This window comes from Octopus sinensis, linkage group LG13 (assembly GCF_006345805.1).
Source record: "Octopus sinensis linkage group LG13, ASM634580v1, whole genome shotgun sequence".
Taxonomy (NCBI): domain Eukaryota; kingdom Metazoa; phylum Mollusca; class Cephalopoda; order Octopoda; family Octopodidae; genus Octopus; species Octopus sinensis.
Window position 1 is genome coordinate 22,986,776 of NC_043009.1, and position 27,534 is coordinate 23,014,309.

General features: G+C 35.9%; 1 protein-coding gene across 9 annotated transcripts in view; it reads right to left on the reverse strand.

The window, feature by feature from the left end:
* LOC115218388 (SWI/SNF-related matrix-associated actin-dependent regulator of chromatin subfamily A member 5) overlaps nt 1–27,534 on the reverse strand; it is a 50,959-nt gene extending 23,425 nt beyond the window's left edge. Inside the window, exons 1-11 of one of the 9 annotated variants that reach the window (XM_029788170.2) lie at nt 27,202–27,534; nt 19,106–19,348; nt 17,699–17,874; nt 13,321–13,371; nt 12,391–12,441; nt 11,024–11,074; nt 6,216–6,316; nt 3,603–3,703; nt 1,832–2,011; nt 1,550–1,705; nt 5–136 (exon numbers count right to left, since the gene is read on the reverse strand). In XM_029788170.2, coding sequence (XP_029644030.1) covers nt 5–136; nt 1,550–1,705; nt 1,832–2,011; nt 3,603–3,703; nt 6,216–6,316; nt 11,024–11,074; nt 12,391–12,441; nt 13,321–13,371; nt 17,699–17,874; nt 19,106–19,348; nt 27,202–27,261 — 1,302 coding nt within the window. In that variant the 5' untranslated portion in view covers nt 27,262–27,534. The remainder of the gene's footprint in view (nt 1–4; nt 137–1,549; nt 1,706–1,831; nt 2,012–3,602; nt 3,704–6,215; nt 6,317–11,023; nt 11,075–12,390; nt 12,442–13,320; nt 13,372–17,698; nt 17,875–19,105; nt 19,349–27,201) is intronic. The other 8 variants (XM_029788169.2, XM_036508215.1, XM_029788171.2 and 5 more) reach the window with 8 other exon arrangements.

The following is a 27,534-nucleotide window of genomic DNA, read 5'->3' on the forward strand; positions in this document are numbered from 1 at the left end:
TCACCTCTGATGAATTGAAAACATCAGGTAACAGGAAGTTCAATAAAGCCCAAAGTTCATGTAAATTATTTTGTAGTGGGGTGCCAGTCAGCAGGAGACGATTTGTGGATTTAAATTCACGTACAATTTCTGAAAGCTGGAAACAAAATATTTATGCACATATATTTTCTAATGGAGATAAAAAAAACAAAAAAACTTTTACATAGTTGCAGACATGGCTGTGTGGTAAGAAGCTTGCTTCCCAACCACATAATTCTAGGTTCAGTCCCACTGCATAGCACCTTGAGCAAGTCTTTTTCTTTAGCCTTAGGCTGACCAATGCCTTGTGAGTGGATTTGGTAGATGGAAACTGAAAGAAGCTCATTGCATGTATGTATGTATGTATATATATATCTGTGTGTGTGTTTGTTCTCTCATCACCATTTGACAACCGGTGTCAGTGTGTTTCCATCCCTATAACTTAATGGTTCAGCAAGACATTGATAGACTAAGTACCAGGTTTAAATAAGTACTGGGGTTGATACATTTAACTAAAAGCTCTTCAAGGGCTCCAGCATGGCCACAGTCTAATGACTGAAACAAGTAAAAGATAAAAAGATATATTATACATGTCTTGTTCCCACAGAAGAATAGATGGACTGAATGCTGTATCAGATGTTTAGACATTTATATTAATAAACGGGAAATTCTGTCCAGGACCCTCTATCTCAGTCTACATAGACATATTATACCTTTTAGGAATCAGGATGATCCAGGGATTGAAAATCTATTCTTCATTTCTTTCTAGAACATCAAGCATTGAGATCTGATTTAAAAGCATTTGGGTTGCTATTTCTAGCAGGCAAAGCAATATAGAGAGGTTTCTTTGCCATAGTATAAGAGTTACCTCCCTTAGTTTAAAGTTTTATCTTTTTCAGTCATCAGGCTGCGACCACGTTGGGACACCGCCTGGAAGAATTTTAACTGAACAAATCGACAAACACAGACAAGCCACAATGTATGTGTGTGTGTGTATATATATATATATATATATATATATATATATATATATATATATATATATCGTAAATATGAGGGTAATAAATTTAAAGAATTTATTACCAGAGGCTAGCATGCATAAGTAAAAGTCATAAGACAACATATTTTTAAAAATATAAGAGTGTATAAAATATTTTTATATACAAAGGGAATACCACTGACAAGACTCCTTACATACTAAAAAGGATTTGGTTTCAACCGGCCTTTTTAGCATGTAAGGAGTCCTGTCAATGGTCTCCCCTTTGTGTATAAAAATATTTTATACACTCTTATATATATATCTCAACTATTCTAATTTTAAAAGAGCTCCAAAAATTTGTGAACTTATAAATTTTTCCTTTAAACTGAAATTAAAGTAATACCATATTGGTAAGGTACCAACAAAGGCTTTATCATTATTGTTCATTTTAGTTTTGGGCCCAATCAGCCCAATTAATCTGCCACAGGAGCTAGCTCAAGAGTCTACATGGAATGCATCTTTTAAGCTAGTTTAAAACAAAATAAAAATTACCTTTGATTTTTCATTTTTTATTCTGTGGGCTTCGTCTATCACGAGATAGCGCCAGTTAAATTTTTTGAAAACTGCTTTCTCTCTGATAACCATTTCGTAAGATGTAATACACACATCCCATTCACCGGGCATCAATACATCACGAATAAAAGTGGCCTGGAATATACAATAGTTAACGATTAGCAAACTGGAGATCAAGGTCAAGATGTAATTCACAGGCATAAACAGATATCTAATAATATATTTTAAAATAAGATGGAAAAACAGAGATGGTATACTCACTCTTTGGTTTTGGTCTCCTATCAAACAGACAGCTCGGATGGAAGGGACCCAACGTCGGAATTCATTTTCCCAGTTTGCCAGAGTTGACTTTGGGACGATTACTAAATGTGGTGAATGGATATTTCTATAATGTTTCATGTAACCGAGCAGAGCAATAGTCTGTAAGGTTTTTCCAAGACCCTACAAAATAAAATCAATGACTGGAAACTAGTAAAAGAAAAAAGTCTTAACATGATAAGAACAATATGATGATGAGCATTATAACTAAGCATGTTCATGTAGGTTTTCATAAAAACAGAGCACCAATCAGTTTTATTCAATCTAAACAAAACATAAAATAGCAGACTGCAACACAAATGCAAACACATACTTTAACCCTTTTGTTACCAAATTTCTGCAGAGATGCTCTGTGTTTCTTTTAATTAATTTTAAATATAACAAAGAATTTAGTAAAATAACTTAGTTGTCATTAAGCTAGTGTTAGGAACATAAACTGTGACTAAGGTTTTGTGGAAGATTTTAATTCAGAACTTTTGAAAACATGACATTTGAACTACAGAGCCAGGGGTGGTTTCAGCCAGGTTTGTATCAAATGGGTTAACCCTCTGCCTGTCCTTTGTTTCACTTGTAATACACAGGATGTATTTCCCTGGCATCCAGACACCATATATGATACACACCCAATTTTGTTTACAACTACTAGAGCAACTTGGGACTTATGAAAGGAAAAACTTTTTATTATTTAAAACACATGAAACAAGGGCTAACTAAAAATTCGAAAACAAGCATGGTTGTTTAGGACAAACCTATGAAAATACTTTGGACAGTTAAAGGAATAAAACTTTGCAGGAAACTTTTCTAAAGAATGCCTGCTAATTGTAAAACGTGAACTACAACATGATTGGCTTCTTTGTAGGTTGTCAGCCAATCAAGAAGAGTGTTGCAATGTTACATTTGTAGGTGGATATATCAGCCTAGCAGGACTACAAGGATTTAAAGGATTTAGATGACAAAAATAACCTCGGTAGTGTGGGTAGAAGCTTGTATGGTTATAAAGCAGACTGAAAATGTCAGAGCAGACAACAAAGACTGTTGTATACCAATAAATGAACACTAACCTCAATATCAATCAACATAATTCAATAACAGACAATATTTAAGCATTATTGCAATATGTATATAAATTATTTGAAAAATTCCAATAAGATATATATATAAAAAAAAAAAGAGGAAATCATGTTTGACAAATTATATCCAGTTATAATTTAATAAATATTTTAACATTTAATACCAATCCACCAGAGATTATCTTTACTGTCTTGATACAAGTATATTCACATTTAAATAAAAATCTTGCATCACAATTGAATTTAAACTTTTATATTCTGAACAAAAGCTTATTAAAAAGTAAGTTACCTTACTAAATCCCTCTAGACATGTATATTTTTCAGGATTAATTGAAACATTCAATAGAAACAGCCACAAAAAAGGTTAATCTAGAGAGTGAGTGCACATCTTCTAATAACTTTTTGTTACCATATTTTGTTGGAATAAAACTACCTTTGAACTAATTTTGAAAAGAGGAATTTAGCAAAATGACCATTATCTAGGTGGTGTAGGAACACAGATTAACATGAAGTTTTGAAGGAAGATTTTCATTTAGACTACTTTAAGACAGGGCATTCATATCACAGAACCACAGGCAGTCTCAGGTGATTTGGTATCAAAAGGGTTTAAATGTACAGAAAGATGCCAAAAACCATCAACTTACCATTTCATCAGCCAAAATACCATTAATACCATGTTCATAAAGTGATATCATCCAGTTTAATCCTCTTATTTGATAATCTCTCAACTCACCATTGTGAACATCTAAAAACAAAAAGATAATGTTATATATATATGTCATACCGAATTGTTAACATCATTATCATCATTGATTTAAAGTCTACTTTTCCTCGCTTGCATGGGTCAGTTGGAATTTGTTGAGACAGATTTTCTACAGCTGGAAATGCTTTTATGGAATACTGGGAACAAAGGGCACTGCTTGTATGATAGTGATACTTATTTTAAACTCATCATCATTGTTTAACATCCGTTTTCCATGCTAGCATGCGCTGGACAGTTCGACCGAGGTCCGAGAAGCCAGGAGGCTGCACCAGGCTCCAGTCTGATCTGGCAGTGTTTCTACAGCTGGATGCCCTTCCTAACGCCAACCACTCAGTGAGTGTAGTGGGTGCTTTTTACGTGCCAGAGGAGGCTATTGCATGATATCAAGACAAGGACTCAAACACACGACAGACTTCTCTCAGTTATATCTTATATCCACTTACGAAGCTCTGGTTGACCTGAAGCTATAATAGAAGACACTTGCACCAGGTTGAACTTCTTAACTACACAGCCATAGTTATATGAAGGTTTGAGAGTGTATATACATACATACATGTGTGTGTACATGCATACATGCAGGAAATGGAACTGGACATTTGGGGGAATCTTTTGTTTGCATTTAAGATCATGGCACTCCCACATTCCTGAGCCTAAGTCATACTGGAACTGGATATCTTGCCCTGGTCTGTATCTGGATCATATTAATATGGTGGAGAGGATCAGAGAGGTATTGTACAAGCCTTATTTGGACCCAAAATTTTAGGTTGTGCAATAGTTGGCGAGGCACCAATGCCCGGTCAAGTAGGAGGGTGCTGTGGTGAGCATGGAAGCCACAGGCACAAACCTGGCTGAAGCCAACAGTGAGTGCAATAACCACATGCATAGACACTGCCAACGTTTTACATGGGCAATGGTCAGCAATGGCCTTCCTTGGTCACAAGTGGACAGCCATCATGTGTATAAGGTGAAGGAGCTTGGCCTGGAGGTTAGGGTGTTAGACTCACAATAAGATTGTGGGTTTGACAGTATCCTTTCAGTTTCCATCTACCAAACTCACTCAAGAGGTTTTTGGTTGATTAGGGGCTATAGTAAAAGACACTTGCCCAAGGTGCCACACAGTGGGACTGAACCTAAAATTATGTGGTTGGGAAGCAAACTTCTTAGCCATACAGCCATGCCTGTATCCTTTCAGAATTATCAGTTGCCAGTGTATGATCCACACCAATGCAATGAGCAACAGAATGAGCCAATGAAGAAGCTTCTAAGCAATCACTCAAACTGTTAGTGATAACAGCTGATCTTTACTCAGATCACACACTACAAAAAAAAAAAATCCTAGATTTATGGTGTCTAAATAAAAGGCTGGAGTACCTTTAACATAGGCTTGATTGATTTGGTTGTAGAAAAATCTGCCTCAGTTTGTTCAATCCAACCATTGCAAGCATGAGTCGTCATTATCATCTTAAAGTCCAATTTCCCATACTTGAAAAGGTCAGATGGAATTCATAATGAACAGGTTGGGTGCTCTTCTTGTCATCAACCCTCACTTGTTTTCAAGCAAGGTAATATTTCTCCATGGTCAGACATTTTTTTCCCACAGGAGACAGGAACAAATGACATCACATGCCTGACAGTGAAGCTCGTTCACGAGAACACACACACACGTATTCTTTTACTTGTTTCAATCATTTGACTGTGGCCATGCTGGAGCACCACCTTCAAGGACCTTAGTCTCCAGGATATATTTCTAAGCCTATTGCTTATTCTATTGGTCTCTTTTGCTGAACCGCTAGGTTACGGGGACAGAAACACACCAACACCATTGTTAGGGGGCTGGGGTGGGAATCAAACACAGACACAAATAGATACATATATACGACAGGCTTCTTTCAGTTTCTGTTTACTAAATCCACTCACAAGATTTTGGTCATTCTGAAGCTATAGTAGAAGACACTTGCCCAAAGGGCCATGCACTGGGAATGAACCCAGAACCATTGGTTGGGAAGCAAGCTTCTTATTTCTGTATTGCTCACAAGGGGCTAGATATAGAGGGGACAAACGGATTAAGTCGATTACATCGACCCCAGCGTGCAACTGGTACTTAATTTATCGATCCCCAAAAGGATGAAAGGCAAAGTCAACCTTGGCGGAATTTGAACTCAGAATGTAACGGCAGACGAAATACTGTTAAGCATTTCGCTCGGCGTGCTAACGTTTCTGCCAGCCCCCCGCCTGTGTGGTAAGAAGCAAGCTTCTTACCACACAGCCATATCGTTATTCATCCTCATTTAACATCTGTTTTCCATACTGGCACGGGATTGATGGTTTGACAGGAGCTTGCAAGGCCAGAGAGCTGCACCAGGCTCCGATTGTCTGTTTTGGCAAGGCTTCTACAGTTAGATACTCTTCCTAATGCCAGTCACTTTACAGAGTGTACTGGGTGTCTTTCTACATGGCACTAGCATATAAAGACAGCATACACAATAAAACTTACAAGATGGAGATTTTTCAAATCTAATTTCAACATTGACTGATTTCTTGCTCTCTATCAATAATTCTTCATCTTCTTCTTGTTCTGTACGTCGGTGACGATGGCTGCAAAATAAAATAGAATAAAATGAAATGAAAGGCATAAAACGCAGCACTCCCTAGGTATGAAATTTTCTTATGATCAAGACAACAAAACACAGAAATAATAATAATAAAGACACACACAATATTTCTGACAAAGTATTTTTATGGAAAGTCAGCCAACATATGCAATAATTAAGTTAGTGTTAACATATTTAATGCAGGTATCACTGGTTGGCATAGAAAAATAGAATTCTCTAGAATATGAAAAAAAAAAAAAACTCTCAGAGACGCCATCTGCATGAAAAGATAACAGTTAAATTAGTGTTAACATATTTAATGCAGGGAGCATTAAAATGTTAACTCGAAGTTAATATTTTTTAAAGTATATTTTCAACTAAATGTTAATAATTTCTTCATTTGCCCTAACTCTTACTTATTAATGCACATGTCCATTTATCTCAGAATGGAAAATTTCTTCAAAAAAAGTAGGATTGATTCGAAGGACACTTGGCTGCTATTTCTAGCAGGTTTGAATGACAACATACAGGACCCCTCATTTGCCTACTACATATCTTACTTTACCAAAGAAAAAATAATTTTGTAACTCACAATAAAATTGTCGTTTAACCCAGGTCAGCTCTCACAGCAACTCTATGATCAAACCTGTTCTACCCATAACCAACCCTATCTTTCTCTTTCTGGTACAGTGTACATAAGACTACATTCTTCTAATTTTTCACAATGGTGGCCCTTTATAGCCATGGGCCCTAACTCCAACTCCCCATCTAAACTGAAAAGTCCTTGTATAGCAGGCTTGTGGGTGCTGGTGCAATGCATCTGTGCCATGCATAAAGCACCTGGGCTGGTGCCATGTAAAGAGCACTCAGTACACTCTGTAAAGTGTTTGGCATTAGGAAGGGTATCCAGTCATAGAAGCCATGCCAAAACACCTAATTGGAGTGTGGGCAGTTCCTGTCAATCCGCCTGCATGGAGAGCACATGTTAAATGATGATGATGATGTGGGGAAATTTGGCTGCTAGTTTTAGAAGAATGTGCAGCTTCAGCTTCCACATTGGTTCACTAATAAGGTTGAGCTTACAAACATGTAGAGCAGCATGCAATTTAAATAGCTTTTCTGGAACCTATGACTAATAAGGTGAGCTATGGTAAAGACACAAGAATGGTTGTGAGGTTAAGAAGTTCACTTCACAATTACAGTTTCAGGTTCAGTTTCACTGCATGGCACTCTGGGCAGGTATCTTTGATAACCCCTGGCTTAAAAATGAATTGTGAGTAGAATCAATAATGAAAGAGGCACAGGGAGAAAGAGAGGGATAAAATCTGCATGGAAGCCCATCATATACACATCAGTGCTAATGCTTACATTCACTGACACCATCATATAAAAATCACTTGAGCAAAAGTGTAGCTGTCATATTGACAATTCTATCGACTAATCACCTTGAAGCTGAGTAAATCCTTTACTCGTAAAACAGTCAAGGGTTAGCAACAGGGAAAGCATTCAGCTTTAAAACAATGTGTCTACAAATTGTCTTTGCCCAACATATGCTAGCATGGTATAAAAAAAAAATGGATGTTAAAAGAGCAAACATGATACTATGAAGTCAGTTTTAAAACTGGCATTAAAACCTGTGAGGGTGATCAGTTTGTCCCTTCAGGTGTCTTGTGTAATAAAGTCATGAAATCCAAGTAGAATCATTCATTAATTTGCAAGCCAAAGAGGAAGAGTCTGCATGGTTGCTTGACCCACTAGACATAGCAGCCAAAAATATCCTATAATCCATTTCTTACCACCACTGGATAAAGTGGATCAGTGTACAATATTCCTGGAAAAAACATAGACACAGGATGGTTAAGACTGTTCCAGGTTTTGACCACAGGCCTGTTCAATCAAAGCTGATTTGAGACTAAACAGCAACAACGATTCTTTGATTTGTAATGAATATACAAGATTTTCACCTAATAGAGTAAGTGACAGATTCTTGATTCTTTTGACCACAAGGCTAACATTATTTTGTGAGACAAATTAGCTTTACAGCAATCATCCTACTTCAGTATATTACTGCTACTTATTTCACATTGTGCTGAAGAGACAAAAGTCAAACTTAGAGCAGTATAGTTCTGAATTAGACACAGCTAAACTAGAACTACTGTCCACAGCCTCCACATCTCCACTGTATGATAATGATGATAATACCTACTAACATCAGAGGGGAGAGAACAATCACTTAAAGCAAAGTTGAGCCCAGCAGGAATATGAACTCGGAACGTAATAATGATAATTGAATAAATTATAAATAAATCTCATATTTTCTAATAGAAACTAGTTGACAAACAGCTTACAGTTAACATTTTACACACACACACACATACATACATATATGTATGTATAAACACATACAGGGTCCAGCATAGAAATCTGACAACATACAAATGTTAGTAAATAGATTATCAACTTTATTGTCTGAATGTACAAAACAATGGGTGCCATTTACAAGCATATAAACAACACCTAAGTAACTATTCATGAGTCCTTAAAATTGCTTCAAATTTTGGCACTGGGCTAGCAATTTGAGGGAAAGGGATTGGTTGATTATATTGATGACCCTGAAAGGATGAAGGGCAAAGCAGACTTTGCGTAGGACTTAGTCTTTAGAATATTGCCAACCAAACATTTTCCCATTCTTCTGCAAGCATACACTGTAGTCAGGTATTTATTGCATCATGTAATGAGGTTTTGCCTCAAATAGCAGCTTTCAATATGTGAGGAATATTGAACATTTTCCTTTTGTGGCAGCTCATCACAAACAGAAGTATCAGATAACTGAGCAGGCAGGCTATATGTCATTGCCTTGCGAAATGACATGGTCAGAAAACATTTCTTCAATAATGTCCATAGAAGCTCTTGCTGCATGGGTGTGTGCTTCATCTTGTAGAAACTTTGCATGTTGTGTATTAATGCCACGTTTATTCAATTTTGGGGAAAAGAAGATGCACAATTTGACACAACACAATGATGAGAATTCAGTTACAATGTATCTGCTCTCTTGAAAGAGACATCAGTCTTTCACACTAATGTTTACGTCACAGCACCACACTGTTACACATTCATTCACAGTGAAGGCAACACTCATGAAGTTACTGTGGACTGCTGTGTTACTAGTAGCATATATTTTGCCCATTTATGCCACCTAACAGCTAGAAAGGTACTTTACTGCTCATGAGAAATATTTTCTGCAAACTTTTTCTGGCTTCCCCCAATCATATGGATTCATTTTTTTTTTGCATAATTTATACTCCTATGAATAAGAGAATTTAATTCAAGGTACAATATTATTTGCACATTATTATCTGAATTACACAGTATAGAGACACGTTTTGTTGCAGAATAACAAGAATTGTTTGCAGCCCTCTTAATAGCCTTAATATTCTTCAGTATTTCATTTGCACACTCCCTAACAACATTTGAAAATTTAAAACTATCAAAATTCCCTGCTGGATCATGTGTGTATGTATTTAAACATAATAATATCCATACACACACACAAGCATGTGTAGACATAAGTGTACACACACACACACGCATATATACATACATACACAAACACACACTATGACATGACAACTTACACATTCAATAAAAACTACATGCAAGATAATTGTTGTGAGAATATATATATATATTTTCACACATATACATATATAGATAGAGAAGTACAAGAACAAAGATTAAATTGTTAATGAAATGCAATGTAACACAATAATAATGCTAACCAAAATAAAATTTTGGAAATCTGAAAAATTAGTAAAAACGAAAAACAAAAATAAAAATGGGCGAAAGAAAGAATGCAGGAAAGAAAACTACACACAGAATTTGGCAGAAAAATAAACAATGCCATGGAAGCATGCAAAATGGTAAATCCTGTTGCAACCAAAAGTGGTCTGACAACAACAGTCAACAGTCTTTCAATCAGCAAAAGCTAGAATTCAAAACCAAAATGAAAGTTTATAGCGTAAGGAGTGAGACGCTGTGCTGAAGCGTACTCTTCCAACCCATGCTAGCATGGAAAATAGCAGATGTAAAAATGATAATTTGTTTTCAAAAACACTAAGACTAACACCATACATGTTTGTGTTTGTGTGTGTATATATATATATACGAGTGCACATGCACACCAGCCTGCACAGAGACAAAAGTTCTCTCTCACACACAACAGGCAGTCCACAGCATACATTGGACTATTAGTGTCACATTCTTTGACCACTAGACATACTTTAGTTATAAACCTTATACACACTATTACAACTCAGAAATTTCAGGAGTACAGAATAAGTGGTACTATACTACATGGCCTTAGACTTAGCAATTATCTCAGGTACTATGAAAAGCTTAAGTGAACAACAAATGTACACACAATCCAGCAAAGTATATTCTTTGACTTCGGTCTGTCTTGTACTTCTATATTAAAAAATAAATAAAATAAAATAAAATAATAATTGCTTCCATATGAATTAATGATCTTAAAATCTGATGTTATATATATATAAGATCATTAATCTGTTGAGAAGGAGAATAAATTCATGAAGGTAGTGTAGCATCAACTGCAATAAAGTTGCCATTAAGAATATTTGATGATGGAAGTTCCGATTTCATTCTATTTTGTTTTTGTTTTTGGCATTTTTTTTTTGGGACAAGGTTTACTCACTCATCTGCTGGGTCATCTGTTTTTACACCACCAGTCGTTGGTTTCTTTTCACTGTCATAGAAAGAAATATTTTGCATTACAAACAAAACATTGGAAAAGTGGCAGGAACAAAGATCTAGTACAAATAAATATGGAAGCATAAAAAAAAAAAAAATTAATAATTCATGCCTACCGAGATAATTGTCAAGGATGTAAAGAATTGGATGTTGAACAATTGATTCCAGCTTTTTGATGTATAAGAATTGGTAATTAGTAAAAGATAGAACACAATAGAAGTGACTACATATATATATATATATATATATTTATTAAAAAATGTATATAATAGAGAAAGAGAGAAAGAGTTGCAGTAATTTAAATTACTGCAGGGATTAAGAAACTGCATTAACTATATATTAGCTAAGAAAACATTGTACCTTTTTAGTAACTATACTGAAAATACTCATATCTATGACAACACTGCAGTGGTTAATGGACTTACTCACTGTATATGGAATGATAACACCACTACTGTTGTAGGTAAACTGTATTAGCCATACGTATAAATGTGACAATACTGTTGTTATTGCAAATGTTGTGAAATTGTACTGACCAACTATGGAACTATCACAATACTGCAGAAGTAGGTGAATTGTATTGACCATATACAGAACTCATTCTTCACCTGAGGCTTCTGATTTTACTCTAGCAGTCTCTGTGCTTCTTTTCCACAATCATGAGAAATAACTATTTCTATTTTACAATCAAGAAAAGATTTCAAAAGCAAAACTTATGAAAGTTGAATAATTGAGCCTGGTTTTTGATGATTAAGAGTGGGTCACATTGGAAAGATAGAGCTAAGACAGAAATCATGGAATAACCAAATATATACAATATAGACACAGTTCTTTATAAATAAGATTAGTAAAGCATGGTTGACTAAAGAGGAAACTTTAGTAAAACTCTCCCCCATTCCCAATCAAAGAAAAAAAAATGTACAACTAAACCACTAAGACAATATCTATACATTGTTACGTTGCATGAAAGTGACTTTAGAAATTGGCACTAAAAGAAAGAATTGTGGAGAAAAGTAGTAGGTGATAAAGTAACTTTATGTAAAAGTCACACACTGCAGAGAAGGGTTGCAATGAAATGACCAGAAAAATATGAGACAACAGCATTAGAATGAGTGGTATAAAGAGACACAACATTGACCATAGATGTTACCGACAACACTGAAGTGGTATAGAAACTGTACTGACCACATAGAGAACCTACGATAACATCACTGCAATGGTAGGTGAACTGCATTGAGCATATACAGATGCAGAACTACCACAACACTGCAGTGATAGGGAAAACTGTATGGGACCATACATGGCACTTACTCTTCTTCTGGGGCATCTGATTTTACACCATCAGCGTTGGGTTTCTTTTCACTGTCATAGAAAGAAATATTTTCTATTTTATAAACAAAACATTCATTTCAAATGTAAACAACAAAGATCTATCACAAACAAACATGGAAACATTCACTTTTTAAAATTTTGTTTTTTCTCAATACATACACATACATAACATGTCTTGCATATATCTGCTGAGTTTGTAAAGAAATGACAGCTGAATGAACAACTGATTCTAGCTTTTGATATAATTAAGGTCATTAGTAAAAAAAAAAATAAAAAGATAAAAATGATGAGAAACACAATCGATATAACCTAATCAATACAAATAAAAAAAAAAGATGAGCTTTTTTTAATTATAATAAAGACAACTATGACTATATAGAAAACTAGAAAAATTAATCCTTCCTCCATAAAAAAAAAAAACAAATAAATAAAGCAGTGAAATAAGACAGGATAAAAAGACTTTAGAAAATGATGTTCAAAAGGTAGAACTATAGAGAAAAGCACTGAACGATAAAATGACTTCATACAAAGCCAAACACTATGGAGAAGGGTTGTGATGAAATGACCAGAAATTTGGGACAGCAGCACTGGAATGATTTATGTAGGAGAAATATGGAGCTAGTACTTTTCTACAGTGGAAGGTGAACTGTACTGACCACACATGTGACTAAGACAACATTACAATGACAGGTGAGCTGTACTGATTATATATGTAACTATGACAACTAAATTCACCATATATGGAATGATGAAAACAACACTGTATTTGTCGAAAATACTATACAATTCATACATGGGAACTGTATAGATCACACTGCAGTGGTTGGTGGGGACTCCACTGACCATATATACAACTAGGACAACACTGCAGTAATAGGGAAACTGTATGGGACCATACATAGCACTTACTCTTCTTCTGGGGCATCTGATTTTACAGCATCAGCCTTTGGTTTCTTTTCACTGTCATAGAAAGAAATATTTTCTATTTTATAAATGAAACATTTAAAATGAAAACTTCGGAATGTGGGAACAACAAAGATCTACTACAGACACATAAACATTATCTTTTTCCAGTACATACACGTACACACACATCTTGTGACACATCTGCCAAGCATATAAAGAACTGGAAGTTGAACAATTTATGTCAGTCATTGATGTGTTGGTCTCATGAATTACAAGAGAGAGAGGCATGACACATGAGAGAAATGACCAAATATATACACACAGTTGTTTAAATCACTATAAAGGAGTTGCAGGAAATATGTATTAACTAAACACAGAACAATGACAGCAATGCATTGATTGGGTGGGGAACTTTACTGATTGTACATAAAATCACACAACACAAAAGTGACTACAGAAATGAGTATATTCAACTCTATAAAAATCACTTCCAACAATACATAACAGAAATATTTATACAATTAACACCATTACTCAAGCAGGTTTTGAACTAAAGTTTCTGCAAATTAAGAGTCCATCACACCAATCTCAAAGACCAAGTTTCATTACTCTCTCATTTCACTATGTTTGGTCAGAGGAATAAATGATCTTTTAGAAAAATAGAAAATCCAAATGGAGATATATAAACATGTTACACATCAAAATTCACATTTTGCTTGTATTTTTTCTACATAATCATCTCTCTCTTTATTTTTTGGTAGAATGTTTTTCTGTGTCCTTTCTTAAATTTAGCATATATGTGTATATAGACTAATGTCGAAATCTTACAAAACAAATTTAAATATTCATGTCAAATGTTAGCGTAAATAAATGATGGGCCACAAATGAGTAGGTTATAAAGATCAGCTGCAGGAGGGAAGACTGCACTTGCATGGTCATATTGGTATATGATCTACATTATCCAATGATGGTAAGGAATGGAAGACAACAATTGAATAAAAAAGTGATATACAATCCAAGTAGGGGAATCCTAGAGAAGAGGAAGACCAAAGAAGGCATGGGAGGAAATGATGATGGCTGTTCTCAGAATGCTTAACCCAAGAAAAGAGGTAACAGAAGACTGCAAATAGTGGCAAGATGGTCTTCTGGAGATGACCCATCAAATCTATACAAGAATGGAATAATAAACGATGATGATAATAATAATCAGAAGTCGATCAGCTGAGATAGTTTACAGCTCTTGTATTCATTATGTTTTCCATGTTCTGGCATAAAAAAAAATTACAGACTCCACTTGAACCAAATGTTATGGTTTTCTTCTAAACACAAGGTCTAACCACAATGAAAAGTACACCAAGAATGGGTTTAAGAGATGGATTTAGGAACATTGTAAAAGTGAAGTCCAAAGAGAAGCAGTTTTCAGTGTCTGCAACAGAATTGATAATGACATAAAAATATAGGTCATTAAATGATGAGAGACTTACATCTGAGAGCTGTTAGACCAGCATGATTTTTTTCATTAAAGATAATAACATTTTGATACAGAGCAAGACAAAACTACTTGAGAAGAGTTTTAACATTTTAGATTACTCTGTCAAATGTAATGCTTACTTATTCGTATTGTTTTGAATTAATCATGCATTATCTTGTAGCTTTGACATTTTGATGATGGAATTGTTTAGTTTTAAAATAACATTGAAGGGTAGGTGTGAGAGGCCAGATCTGGCTGGTTTAAATACTAAAGGGTTAAGTGAATTTAAAGGAAATATTTTAAAAGCCAAGTACCCTTGCTTACACAAACTACTCAACCATGAAGGTTATTATTTTTTTCAGAAGACTGGATGAAACAACATTCCTCAGCAAAAAATGTAGATGTAAAAGATAACAATAAGAATGGAACCAAGATTAAAAGACATTTCAGATGGTATTTAAATTTACTTTCTTTGAAAATCAGCAAAACTTCTTCATTGTATCAAAAATCTTAATTTCAACCTCAGAGGCTCATTAAGCATTTCGTCTCACTGTCTGAACAGCACAGCAGTCTTTCTTAACATGTATTTAATGAGAGGAAAAAAAATGCAAGATTGGATTTGAGTTCATTTTCTTCAGGTCTTTAGACAAAAGCTGACCATTCAGTCACTGCAAGTGGACTGCACATAAAAGTTTTAATTCTGTATTTGGTTTAATTACATTTTTTTTTTACCCAAAATGGAAGAGAATTCATGCTTTATCAAAAGCCTAGGCAACATGCATGCATTCAAAAGTTAATAGCTATAAAACAACAAATTAACTATTAATAGCAATGATAATCTTTTTTAACTTAGCACAAGGCTGCCACACATTTTGGTGGGATAGAAATACTTGACCGATACTTTATTTTAACTGACCCTAGAAGAATGACAGATAATGTCAACTTTGGCAGGATTTGAACTCAAAACATAAAGGAGCTAAATTAATTACTACATGGCATTTTGTCAAGAGGAAACAGTCTTGACTGTCAGGCATTTCCTAAAGACTGTACAGTGGTTCAGAGCTATATTTGAAACAATCACAATCTGAATTTGGTGAACTGTTCTATGAATACACTAAAATATCCCAACATGAATAATAATAAAAATGACAACTAAAATTAAAAAACAAAATATGCAATTCGTAAGTATTTTTCTGTGGAGGAGTCTAGCTTTCACCAGAAAAGTAATAAATACACACAATTCACAATTTTGTTTCTTTCAACCCCAATAACAATGATCAAATACAAAAACAAACTTTTCATTGAAAAACACTTGAAAAGAGCCCCCCCCCCCCAAGTCTGAAATTTTTGAAAAGTCTTATGCAGAAAAAACAAAAAAAAAAATAAAACTATTCAAACCATGTTAGCTACAGGATCCTTAACTGCTGGGCTAATATATTTTCATTTTAAATAAACTGTTTGATGATCTGCCCAAACAAGTTGGCTAGCCTATTAATGCTCGAACTACTTCAGTAACAAGACAACAAAAGAAAAGCTACAATGAGGTTATTCAACCTACTAAAGTTAGCACCAAAATTTCCCTCAAATTATCTTCCTACTATATTCACAAATTGAGAATAGAGAGTAAAAGAGAGGACGGTTATAGCTGGAATACCAATGATCGTAGGCTTGCCTGTTCAGTGCTGACTTGGGCTAAACGATGTTTAGTTCATTTGAACATATTATGTGATGTAGTTCCAAAGCCAACTCTAGGACTTTATGCAGTTCGCTGCCTTATAGATCAGACAGTCTTGTCAGATGGAGATGAAGAAACTGCATTGATATCAGGCTGCAAGCAGCAAAGTAAATACTAGCTTCACTACAAGCAAATGTCCATCCAGATGATAAAGTGATGAACACAGCCAAGATATACATAAATACATATAAGTGCACACATGTATCTTAAAAACTGATACATGGTGGAGGTCATGCTTCTGTCCAGGTGGATAACTTTTCTGTTACCTGTGACCCGATAAAATGTACCCAGTTAATGATGTAAAGTGGTTGGCGTTAGGAAGGGTGTCCAGCCATTAAAAACCATGACATAAACCTTGACAGAGATTGGTAATGTTGTCGAGTTATTCAGGTAATGAAAGACTTTGAAAAATGGCAAGATGCTGTGTTGAAACAGACACATTCAATCCAAACTAACATGGAAAGAAATCAGATATACACATTCATACTTTTATATATAGACACCAAGTATTTGATTAAACTCATGACTATACAATTCATTAACTTTTTTTTTTGCCACCTAAATTTTTCATCTTTTCAAACCTAGAACAATCCAGTCTTTGATCATGTTCCTGCTGCCACGTTTAATGGAAATATCATTTAAGATAGTTTTGGCTCATATTTTCCACAATAGTCTATGAATGATGACAAAAGAGCAAACAAAATGAAAGATAGAAGCTCTTAGATAGTAAACATGCTAGCATGAGGAGGAGGTTGTCTCAAACCTTTAATGGATCTTCAACATCTATCCCCACCCATCAAATTTTCCAAGACAAAGATTCAACTTATACTGCACATGCTTAAATAACTACCAAGTTACAGTTGTAACTGAAAGCCCAACATTTTTTATACTTATGCCTTTGACTTATCTATTTACACAAAGTGTTCACAACTTGAAAACATAAATAGGAGGGAAAAAAACCCAATAAAAATCAGTAATACACTACAGCTGAATACATCACAAATGTTCACTAGTAACTGCAACCTTTAATTTATTGGCAAGATAAATTATTAAAATTCACATTAACCAAACTTAACTGAAATCACCCAACAAGTAGTAGTAAAATGTTAGTAAATACACAAAAAACTCCCCAAAAAAACACGCACACAATGTATAGAAGAAAAATCGAAACTTACTCTCCGATGGCAACCAACTTGCTTTTCTCGTCGTTTTTCTTCAGCCGTGGACGGCCAGGTTTCATTTTAAGGGGGCTCGATGGGCCTTTTCCACCTTGGCCACCAGTTGACATAAAGTGAGCAAAAAGCTCGGTTTGTTTCAGCAAGAAATCGAACCGGTTACTCCTGTCGGCTTGCTGAAACAAACATTGCAACAAAACTGCAGGTTAAAAAAATCCAGTCAACTTAAGCTCATAAGTAACATTTTCTATTCAACCCTCACAGACTACAGAGAAAGTTAAAGAAAATTGATTGACTTTTTTGAAAATTGTAAGATCTTTATGTGTAAAGAAAAAAGATATAATTAATATTCTGTACATCTTACTTTTCACTCTGATTTAGAATTTAAATTTCCTATTAACTTAATCTAGAAGGGAGTCTCCCCTATGATAGCTGACCACCAGGGGTACGCCACAATATTCCTATCAACCCTCTTAGACCTGGGCCTCTCTATATCCAACTTTACCCTCCAATCGAACTCCTAAACAAAAATAAATAGTTGAATACACAATTCAAGAGTAACAATTACATGCAAACTAATGGACAGAATCACAAAGAAAGAAAAAAAGGTGAAAGAGAGAGCCAACAACATAGGCCTATCTCTCAACTACTGCATTTGTTCACCCAGATTGCAACTTCCCCCGTCACTTTGAAGAAGAATTATCAGCAATAATTTCCACAACAGTAAAAAGTCTAGGCCTTGTTTGTTTACTGGACAAAGTATATAGTAGAGCATCTCACTCCTGTCAGACCTTCCAGCTCATGTAATATGGAACAAGGATCTTAAATGATATATACCCCCATCATCATAATATACATTTTTCCATGATTGCAGGGGTCTAATAGAATTTGTCGAGGTAGATTTTCTTTGGCTGGATTGCCCTCCTGTTTCTAAGCAAGGTAATATTTCCCTATGCCCACATGCTTTCACAGAAGATTGGCAATGGCACTGACAAAAACACTTGCTTATAACTACCATGCTATATCAAGACATGGAGACACACAGAGTTTTCTTTTACCAAATCCACTCACAAGGTTCCAATTGGCCAGGGGCCATAGTAGAAGACATTGGCCTTGGGTGCTGCAGTTGGACTGAATCCAAAACCTTGTGGTTGATGCTTGTACCTAAAATCATGACACATTGAGAATCCTGCTTGGACACACGCATACTTTGGCAAGAAATTTGCCTTGGTATTGCCAAACAAAAGTACCCTTCTTTGATAGTAACGCAACTGGAAATGGCAGTTAATCAAATGTATGGATAATAGGAAGACCTCTAACGATGCTGTTGTTCACAAAATGTTAAATAAATGAAAGTAAAAAAAAAACAAACAAACAAAAAAACATGAAATTAAAATGACCACATACAATGTGTTCTTCATAAGCTTCAGCATCTTGTCCATTCTTCTTGGGTGGTTGCTTGAGCAAGAGTGCTTTCGCTGGTTTAACACCATCTGCCAGATATTCTGGATCAGATTCATTTTCATCATCATCGTCACCCTGCTCTTCTGCTTCGTCCTCTTCCTCTTCTTCATCATCTTCCTCTTCAGCAGGTGCTTCTTCTTCTTCCTCCTCCTCTGCTTCACTGTCTTCTGCCTCAGCTTCTACATCCTGTCAATGAAAATAAAATTTTAAAAATCAGTTTTCATCATAATTTTCCACACTCGCATGGGCTAAACATGTCATCTGTTCAATTCACACATTACAGAAAATAATAGCCGCCCTTAGGGTTGTGCATGTCACAATTTTTAAAAACTGGATGCTCAACCCATCAACAACCGCAAACACTACACTTAAAGTTAGCCTTTCATGGAATGAAACATAATGAGAATGATAGTTAAAATTTACCACAAAAAATACTTAAAATACATACACTGTGATGGACAAGTGAAAAAAGCACCCAAATTTTGGGGGTGGGGAATCCACTCTGATTTCTACATGTGAAGTTGGGCCTATATTACATGCTTTAATGCTCTAAAAACTTTTTTCCCTCTCAACTATTGTGTTTGTTCACCCAAATTGCAACCTCACTCGTTACTTTGAAGAATAACTATCATCAATAATTTCCACAACAGTAAAAAGTCTAGGCTTTGCTTTTTTACCAGACAAAGTATACAGTGGAGCATGATGCAGTCCTGTAGCCACCACTCACCTGTTTCTAAGCAAGGTAATATTTCCCCCCAAAAATACATAATTAGAATGACAGTTAAAATTTACCACAGAAATTACTTGTGATGGACAAGTGGAAAAGGTACCTTGTTTGATGGTGTATAAGATGTACTCCCATCACCTAAATTTCAAGGGACACACACACACACACACACCCTGACTTCTTTATGTGAAGTTGGGCCTATAATACATACTTTAATGCTCTAAAAACAATTTTTACCTGAATAAGTGTAGCTGAAACTGGGGTGCATCTAAGTTGCCTGTGTATCTTTTATGCCATCAAATACAGCATTTGGCAGAAGCAGAAGATAACACAGTCTAGGATGTCTGTATTGTAATGAAATTCTAGGCAATACCCTGCTGCCAAAGCATACTTTTGAAAAATCATTTAACTAGAAATCTGAGTGAGCAAACAGACAAAGACTTAAATTAAACTCTAAGGAATACACTATATTTACAGAAGTTGCACCATTTTATACTTAATTTTCAATAAAAAAAAAAAAAAAAAAATTCAGTGCATTAATGCATTCAAGTGAACAACCTGTATAGCTGTGTGGGTAAGAAGTTCAATTCCCAAAATGGTTCTAGATCAGATCCCATTTTATGACATATTCCTCAAATCATTACCTAGCATCTCAGAAGAGACAGTGAATAATGTTTATGGTTGGATTGCCTTAGATCAAAACTGACTCGGAGCCTATAAACAACATGAAATGATCTGCAAGAAAAGACTTTCTTGTCAGTCTAATTACAACTGATGAAATGGCTTTTCATTGGTTTAACATCCACTTTCTCATGCTTGCATGGAGTAGACAATATTTTGTTGAGGCAGATTTTGTATGACTGAATTATCCTTTGTGGGGACAACTATTGCTTGTAGCCAAGCAAAGTATGTTTCCCCAAGACAGGACATATTTTTATGGAAGATTGGAAAGGAATGATACAGCTTGAAAGACGGTGGGATTCATTCATATTTGTCATTTGATGTCAAGACAAGAACACAAACATCCATATATGCAACCAACTTCTTTTAGCTTTTCTCTATCAAATCCACTCACAACTCGTGTCAGTTCCAGGAAAGAAAACACCGAAAATGTTACACAGTGGGATTGAACCTGAAACCATGTGGTTGGGAGGCCAACTTCTTAACCACATAACCATGTCTTATTCTCCATAAATTCCTTAATGAAGAGCTTATTCAACATTAGTTTGTAATGGGAGGAGAAACTAAACATCAGTGGCTATGTGGTAAGTTTGCTTCCCAACCACACGATTCCAGATTCAGTCCCACAGGGGTCTTTTACGAGCCTTGCAAGTGAATTTGGTAGACGACTTTGCCTTTCATCATTTCCGGGTCGATAAATTAAGTACCAGTTACGCACTGGGGTCGATGTAATCGACTTAATCCCTTTGTCTGTCCCCTCTATGTTTAGCCCCTTGTGGGCAATAAAGAAATAGGAAACTGAATGAAGACCACCATGTGTGTGGTTGTGCCTGCATTTCTCTTCCCCCACAACAAAAAGCTTGACAACTGGTGTTGGTGTGTTTACGTTCCGGTAACTTAGCCGTTCAGCAAAGGGACTGATAGAATGGGTACCAGGCTTAAAAAAAATAAAATACCAGGGTCAATTCGTTTGACTAAAGCCCTTTAAAGCGGTGTCTGAGCATGACCGTAGGACAATGACTGAATCGAAAGAAAAGATTTGCATTGTCGTTCTACATGCACAAACACAACAGATAAAGCGAGGGTGATCAATGGAAGAAAATATGGATTCGAAACTGACCCCAGTCCAAAAGACTAAAGAATACAGACAGGATTCACTTAAAGGCGTAGGAAGATTGGCATCTAAAGACCTGACTAATCTATAATGAAAATTTGACAAAGAAAGAATAAAGCGCGAAACGAGATATTCATCACCGATTGCTCCATTAGCTTTCACAGTTACGCGTTGTTTGTCCCACCCCTATGTATGTGTGTGTATTATTAAATAATCGGTAGAAGTATGAGAGACTCAAGGACCGGGAGTTTCGCCCATGGACACAAGTGACGATGAAGCACTTTAACTACTGTCAGTTATCAAGAAAATATGCGTCTTTGTGTCTGACCTCGACCAGACGCTTGACAGATGTTGGTTTGTTTATTTCCCCGCAACTTAGCAGTACAGCAGTGACTGATTGTACAATATAATTTCGTTATGTTACAAAAATAAGTTATCTGGAGTTTTTTCTCTAATTTTTATTTAACTTTAAAATAAATTTTCTTTTAAACTTTACATAAGAAGTGCACCATGATGTCAAATTCATTGAGAACCGCTATTAAATACACACACACACACATAGTGTGTGTCTGCATAGGTACAGGTAGTAATGAGGAAATGCAGTAAGTATAAATGAAACCGGTTTTTATATGAAAAAAATAAATTAAAAAAAACCCGAATACATTGAAGCAATGCAATAATAAATCTCAGTAACCGCTCGACAACGTAAAGTATACTAGCCATCTCAATATGGCTAACCACTAAGGGTGGGTGTTACTGTAGCCCCAGGAGATCATCGTCTCCAGCTGGCTTTAGGCACACTTTCTGTGCCCTTATGGTATTTGCAAAGGGAGGCCATTGAAGCAATGCCGATAGCAAAAAGGAAAGAACGTAGACTGACAAAGGGATAAAAAATGGGGACACGGTGTCCTCGACACCTGAAGCAGTTAATGTGAAGCTTGCAAGCTGCCTCGCATTTTCTTCTTTTCTACAATGAATGGACAGCTTCGTGTCTGAGTACAAACTTTTTATAAGAAGCTAAGCGGCGAGCTGGCAGAATTGTTAGCACGCCAGGTAAAATGCTTAGTGGCAATTCGTCAGACTTTACATACTGAGTTCAAATTCCGCCGAGATCGAACTTTGCCACTCATCTTTCGAGGTCGATGTATTCGACTTTCTTTTCGCTTAATAATTGCTGGCCTTGAGCAAAAAAATTGAGCATCGAACTGATGGGTTCAACTCTAGCTGAGGCCAACCATCCATCCTTCGAACGGTGTCCACCTTAAACCTTTAAAATGCACCCTTGATGTGGATATAATTGCAACAGAAGAATGCACCCTACCCACAAAAGACAGTTTTAAAAAAATGCACAAAAACAGTCTAAAACACGGGTTTGTTAGACAGAGGGAGGAAAGTTTCAAGACAGATTGCACTTAACGATGTGCTTATCAAAGATTATTTAATCGATGTGGGCTGAGTGGTCGGAGGTGTGCTTCCCAACCACATGGTTCCGGATTCAGTACCACTGCGTGTGTGAATTTGGTAGACGGAAATTGGAAGTCCGTCGTGTGTATGTGTCTTAGTGCCTGGACCACTTACGAGACAATTAGTACTTTGCTTCACGTCTCTGTAACTTTGCGAGGCGGCAAAGAGGACCTACATAATAAAGGTTATTAAAAAGTTCTGGGGCGGTCTACTTTTTATTTGTTCGACTAGATTGTTCAAAGGGGTGCCCCAGCGTGAACGCAGTGAAACAATAAAAGATGTAACTAATACTAATTAATGGAAGAATTTCTAAGAATGATATCGCTCATAGATACAGACAGAAACTAAACAAGACAGCCTACGAAGTTCCGAGAGAAACATTTAAGAAAACATATTTCGACTAATGACAAAGACTCAGATATTCTTTCCTACCCTAGGCATAAGGCTCGAAATTTTTAGGGGAGGGAGCCAGTCGATTAGATCGACCCCAGTGCGCAACTGGTACTTAATTTATCGACCCCGAAAGGGTGAAAGGCAAAGTCGACCTCGGAATTTAAACTCGGAACGTAAAGCATTTCTCCCGGCGTGCTAACGCTTCGGCCAGCTCACCGCCCTTATTTCGATATTGCGTGAAGAAAATGACCGAAAAAATTAAGACGCTTTTCAAATGAATGAAAAATTATACAAACACACACATTATATATATATATCTGAAAATTATCATAAATTGCATTGGGCGAACCAAGATTATTATTAACTGAAATTAAATCTTGATAAAACATCTTAAATCTGAAAAGGAATTTTATAGGATGTATTGTGTGTGTGTGTGTATTCTTTTTATCTTTCACTTGTTTGTTATTGCAGGAGCACCGCCTTAACCGAACAAATAGATCCCAGTACTTTTTTTAAAACCTTGGTACTTATTCTATCGCTTTCACCTGCCAAACCGCTAAGTTACAGGAAGGTAAACAAACATCGGTTGTCAAAAGCTGATGCGGGACAAACACACGCACGCACATACGATGGGTTTCTTTCAGTATCCGTCTACGAAACCCACTCACAAAGCCTTGGTCAGTCTGGGGCTATTGTAGAAAACACCTGCCCAACATGCCAACCCAAAACCACGTGTTTTGGAAGCAAGCTTCTTTTACAGCCGAAAACTAACCTTGAGTTTATTACCTGTGTCTCCACAATTCCTCAAAACGGGTGACGCCCTAGACTGGATGGGACAAAATAAGGGGATTCAATTTGTGGAATGTCTTACCTCCACCACTCTAATCAAGTTACCTAACAGAGAGAGCCAGATAGAGTAAACAGATAACAGCCGGTTATACGATTGCGATGTTGATTTGATAAAAAGTACCTTTCAAAATGAACCCTAGCTGCATACACCATACATGCGCAAAAATGCATACATACAGAAAAGAAGTATGTATATATATATATGTGCAAAGAAAAAGCTGTATTAGTGATATTGTATTTCACGTGTTTATAGTTGACAACACGTGCCGTCATGCACAAGGAAACTCGCGAACGAATCTTGACAAGTCGACGACACGTCTGAGACTCAAAACGATTGAATGCACAGGCAAAATTAAACTGTAAAAGAACGAAATGAAAAATTCCGAAGTATTTCGTCCTTTGGCAAATCCACCTCCCAATTATCATCGTTTAACGTCCCACTCTAGACCTTAAAGAATTTTTTTTTATGACAAGGTATTTAATCTTTTGCCCGTCATATCAAATATTATTCATTTCAGATTATATCCCATAGGGTCTGAACTCAAAATGTAGAGACGAAAATAAAAGTAAAGCATTTTTATTTAATCCGGTATCCTACAGTTTCGATAAAGTCTCCTTACTGATCCTTATTACTACTATCTAACAATCCGTGTTGTCGCTCGTCCTCTCAGAAACAGCAGCCAAATCTCTCTCAAGTCACTCTTACCGGCTTATAAGAACAATACGCCTGAATAGGAAAAAAAAATGTGGTGGTCACGGCTCGAGTGTTTTTAGGTACTCATGATCATGAGTACCGTCGGGGTACTGGTACTCATGAAGAAGAGTGGACCCGCGTCTTCTTCATGAGTACAGTGTCCGTGTTTTTTAATCATAGGTCTGTTAGATCAGAGCTGACTTGAGGCTAAACAGCAGCTAATGGCAGATCATTTACAAAGATAGAATATTTTAAAGTTTAGTTTGAAAGGAGAGCGGCGGCGCGCGCTACCTTTAGCGGTACAAGTGAACTGGATTTAAGAGGTCACCAAGTGATTAACGACTTCTACCAAATTACACTTAAAGATAATATTAGACAAGAAAGCTCGCCTGTCTTTAAGTTCTGAATTCAAATTACGCCGAGGTCGATTTTGCTTTTCATCCTTTCGGGGTCGATAAATTAAGTACCAGTTGAGTACTGGCTTCGATCTAATCGACTGACCCCCCCACCTCTCCAAAAATTGCGGGCCTTATGTCTAGAGTAGAAAAGAATATTAGACAAGAAAGCGTCAAATGTACAGAGGTATATGTGTGTAGGGGAAGCCAGACTGTGTGGCGTTGATGCTTTTCCGAGGAATTGTTAACCAAATTGGTACCGTTTATTCGAAAAGAAAACAGCAGCATGTCAGTTACTCTATTAAAATAATTACCATTAAAAATTTTACATTTTTTTCTAGCGTGTAAGGAAGTTATAGCATCTATTTTTAAATTGCTGATAATAATTTTTGTCAATCCGAAAGGGTGGAATGGGCAGACTTAATCTTGAGAGAAACAATTAGAAAGGGAATTTTTATAAACACAAATTAATGAGTGAACGCGGGAGCCTCTACGCGGTCATCAGTCTGTTAGAAATAGCAGCTAAGCTTCCCTTAAATTACTTCCGGAACAAATTGGATAATATCGTCTTAGGTACGTAATGCACGAGAGAAGATCGGGATAGCAGTGTCTAGAATAAGATTAAAAGAAAATCCAGTTAAGGAGAAGGATAATTGCGTCCGCGAGACAAAAAAATGATTTGCAGTAATATAGCGCCCAGGACAACTTTGCCTTTCACTGATTTTAATAAGGGGTAGGGAGAACTGCATCCTCTCTCATAATTTGTGAGCTTGTCGCTGTTAGAAAATAAAAAAAATCTTTCCGGCATTTAATTAGGTCTGCTTATGTTCTTAGTTCAAAACTAGCCGCAATATGAAAAAATTGGAAGAGTCAGTTGCTAATCAATAATAAGCCTTTCCTAATAAATCCGTAGTTCTTGCCTTTGTTAGAAATCATTATATCGGAAGAGGGTAATTATCTATATGGTATTAAACATCTATCACTTACATGATAAAAATAAATTATATGAGAATGTACAAACAAACCTTTTTCGATTTTCTATTCGAGTAGAAAATTACAAAAACGAAAGAAAAAATAACAAAGGAAGTAGGAGGTAAAGTTTTTATAAATGAAAGATGTGGGGGAAGCGGCGGTGATGTGTCTAGGTTGGCAAAAATCTGGTAATATTGATGAAGGTGGTGGTGGTGGTGACGATGATGAGAGGGAGGGGTGATGGCGGTAATGATGATACATATTTTGGATACCATGATTAAGTAATCAGAATAAGAACCAAAAAGAAATAATAATAATAATGCTTTCTTTATTAACCATTTTTGAGATATAAACGTCGGCAATCTTTTTTATAGTCGCATTCTTACGATGTCTGAACAAGTTCATGCTATTTTCTTAAAGATACGTATAAAAAGATGGTGAAAAGGGATACAAATTTTCATATATACATTACATATTCTTTGGTAATATATATGTGTGTATACCTATTTATCTATATATGTGTGTGTGCGTATATATAAATATATTTATCTATGTGTATGTATATAAAAATATATTTGTGTGTGTGTGTGTGTGTGTATATATGTATATATATATATATACACACGCCATTTTCCTAAATCAGAGAAATACAACACATGGCGATAAGAATAAACCAAAAATAACGAAAAAAAAATTAAATGAATAAATATAAAAACACCGAGACCGTTTTATACATTAAAACCAACTCACATCTTCGCCTTCTTCCATATTCTCCTCTTGGGGTATATTTTCCTGATCCGATTCCGACATGATTCCTGGAAGTTTAAGCCAAATATACGAAGGATCCCGATCCTTTGTTAAGACAACGCAGACTTTTTTTCTTTTACGTCTTCCTTTTTTTCGTGTTCTACTAAGTCTTTTGTCCTTGCCTGTGTTCTCAATACCTTCTCTTTCGGCTTTATCTTTTCCCCGTTGTCTCTGATGCTTTTTTCCACCGCGGTTGGCGGGTAATTTTTGCTCTCTGTTGATGCCGACTTCTGCCGACGACGAGAAGTTGCTTGTATTGTTTGTTTATTGTTTTTT